The sequence below is a fragment of the Habropoda laboriosa genome, unplaced genomic scaffold, assembly GCF_001263275.1.
Source record: "Habropoda laboriosa isolate 0110345459 unplaced genomic scaffold, ASM126327v1 scaffold88, whole genome shotgun sequence".
NCBI classification, from domain to species: Eukaryota; Metazoa; Arthropoda; class Insecta; order Hymenoptera; family Apidae; genus Habropoda; species Habropoda laboriosa.
The window spans coordinates 1,793,134-1,796,479 of NW_017100219.1; the positions used below are offsets into that span (position 1 = coordinate 1,793,134).

At 39.2% G+C, this 3,346-nt stretch overlaps 1 protein-coding gene across 1 annotated transcript in view; it reads right to left on the reverse strand.

The window, feature by feature from the left end:
• LOC108570978 (otopetrin-2-like) overlaps window positions 1–3,346 on the reverse strand; it is a 47,564-nt gene that overhangs the window by 29,305 nt on the left and 14,913 nt on the right. The window contains exon 3 of the mRNA XM_017932919.1: window positions 277–504. Within this exon, the coding sequence (XP_017788408.1) occupies window positions 277–504 (228 nt within the window). The remainder of the gene's footprint in view (window positions 1–276; window positions 505–3,346) is intronic.

Here is a 3,346-nt window from a genome sequence, read left to right on the forward strand (position 1 = left end):
TAGACGGCAATTCTGGTTATTGACATAAGGGTAAATGAAACACAAGGATGACAACGAAAGAGCGATAATTCCACTTCCGAAACGCGGCAATTGAGATACCATTGCAAAGGCACTACGTCGTTCTTCCTGGATCTCCAAGAAGACGGATCATTTTGTATTAAAAAAAAAAATAGGAAGGAGTAGAAGAGACACCCATCCGGTGGAGAGGTAGAGAGTGTGATAAAAAAAAAAAAACAGAAGAAAGTGAAGAGAGAAGAATGGAAACGAAGGACTCACCATCCGAGCTTCTTCCACTTCCGGTCCTCGGCGACGTCGAGGAAGGCCGGTGCCGGGTAGCAGACCGCGGAAATCGGCTGCGAGGAGCATGGTAGAGCCAGGGCGAACTGGGGTGGCCGGTGTGCGCGGGAGGGTGAGCTGCTGCTGTGTCTAGACAGCGTTTCCGGTGAAACGATTACCGCGGACGGTGAAGCCGGTGACGGCAGGGCAGCCGGCAATCCTGGCCAGCTGTACAGATCGTTTCCTCATTATTTCTATCCTGTCCTTGGCCGGATCGATTCACTTTCGTATCGACGACTCAATTACAACGGATAATTACCGCGCTACGGCTGTGCACCGCCGCGGTATACGCTACCGCGGGGGTGTACACCGTCTGCGACACGAAATTGATCCTATCTGTTTCCTCTGTGATTTAAACATCTTTTTTCTTTCTCTCCCTGTCTCTGTGGCTCTTTATAATTGAACGGTACTTTAACTCGCAGTAATTGCATACTTCACCGTTAAATTATCGTATCAGGAGGCTTGTACGATTCTTTTCAGCCCGTCAACGGAGTTCTACTAATCAGACTGTGCGCAGAGAGATATCGTTGGTACAGAGTGTTTCGGTTTTTCTTGGAAGCCTGGGAGTTTTGCTTTTTGACACGTTGACTGTCACGTCGGATTTGCGTGTTTTGCTCAGGGGGCAAGAAGATTTTCGTTGTTCTAAGCACAGTGTTATATTGTGCATTATTTATTTTTTTTTTAACACGTTAAGCGCGGCGTCAGTCCGTGGTGACTGACAGTGAACTTTCCGTTTAGGCGGCGTCGGTCCGTGGGGACTGACAGTGAACTTTTCGTTTGAGTGGCGTAGGCCCGTGGGACTGGCAGTATCGTGTTTAAAAAATAAATCTTATGCACGTCTCCTTCTTTTTTTTTTGCAATTTATGAACACTTCTTCTATCAACCCGGATTGGTATTTCTTCGTCCGAATGTCGTGTGAGCGCATTTGTCATCTTCTGTTCATACTCTATAACCGAACAGCTCGCAAAATGATCGCAGCTGTGTGCCGCCTGAACGGGAAGCAGAGCGAAATCGGCTCCGCGCTCAACGTGTTAATTGAAAATAACGTCTAGTTAGCTACGATGTTCGAAATTTTCATTCAACGATATTCATTTTATTTTAATTATTCTAAATATTCGGAGCCACTGATACCAGAGTTGGGCAGTAATTAATTCTTTTGTAATGGATTTCTGTAATCGATTATTTAATGCAATCGTAATAACTGTAACCATTAATCAGTCAATCATCGTTGAAATAAATCAGTGATCGTGATTACCTTCTGTAATTTGTAATCATTGATCGGTCATTTTTGAATCATTCAATGATTAATTATATTTCATACGGAATGTCTGAAATGCGAGTTGTATTAAAAGCAAATTACACTAAAAATAAATAAGTAACTTGTTCTAAGGATTGTCTATGTAAAACTATGTAAAAACTAAATATATTTCTAAAATATATACAGTGACTCCCACTAATATTCGGACACTCTTTAGTACAGTATAACTTTTTCAAAATTGGACCTAACGACTTGAGTTTCGTTTGTGGGAATCGCGAAAGAAATTGTAAAGGTTCACAATTTTTCTATCTGAGCTTGTGATGAAAATTTGAAACTTACGCCAATGATACATATTGTGCCGGAAATTTCATCGAAATCTGTAAGAAAAGGTGTAGGAATCTTCAGATTTATTACAGTTGTAAGCCGAAAGCCTGTGCAATTTTCACAATCTTTAACCCTTTCTAGATCATTCTCAGCATACGTACAATTCACATAAATCTATGAAAAGTATTTTTTAAATTTTCACAAGCTCAGACAAGAAATGTTGCAAAATGTGATTTCCCAAATTGCAATTTTTACTACACGTCACCTAGTACCCTAATCAGAGTTGGGCGGTAATTAATTCCTTTGTAATCGCTTTCTGTAATCATTAAGTTAATAATATTACAATGTTTGATTATCTTTCTAATAAAAATAAAAAAATGAAGAAGATGATATTTTTTAATTATTCTTCCTGTTGAGGTAAAACATGTTTGATTACATTTATGTATACTTCTATTTTGTAGACTGATGAATTAAGCTAGAATTTACAACCTGATTAAATAATCTCTAATAAATACGCATCAATGTATCAATAAATATATTGTTCAAATTATCTATATTTAACTGATAATTTGAAAACCCGACAATTTTGGCAATTATTTGCATTCAAACGCAAAGGTGTCGAAAGACACCTTTCGGTCGAAATAGGTATACACAAAATCGTGGTAGAAATAGTGTTAATCAGTCAATCATCTTTGAGAGAAAATCAGTAATAGTGATTACCTTCTGTAATTTGTAATCATTAATCGGTCATTTTTAAATCATTCACTGATTAATTATATTTCATACGGAATGTCTGAAATTTGTAAGTAACTTGTTCTAAGGATTGTCCATGTAAAACTATGTAAAAACTAAATATATTTCTAAAAACATGTTCACAGTGTTGTTATTACAGCCAAAGTACACGATTAATAATTAATAAAGCAATCACGAACATCGATTCCAACAACTTCTAATTCCTTTCTTATTCGTTAATCAACGATTACTGATTATTCAGTAATCACGATTAATAACTGGATTTTATATTAATCGTAATTTTCAATCATTAATCGGATCACGTTTTGCCCAACTCCGACTGATACCCACCGGTGGCCCCATCGAAGGAACAATTTCCGGCCACAGGTGACCAACGCAGCAATCAACGTATCAAAAAGAAAAAAATATTCTCCCGAAAAGCTGACGAAAAGAAACGCAAAAGTGATCACGTCTGCGCGAATTAGACTGGATCAGTTCTCTATCCCATTCCGCCACCTATTCCACGTTCAATTTTCATCGGTATCCACGGGAAGGAAGGTGCGCCCTGGCCCCTCGCAATTTATCCCGAAAAGCGAACGTTCGAAAGCTTATCGGTTTCCAGCGGGCTCGCGTTATACCTCGCCCCCGTGTCGTAATTCGTTTAAGCGAGTTTCCCGAACGCTGGCTGGCTGGCTG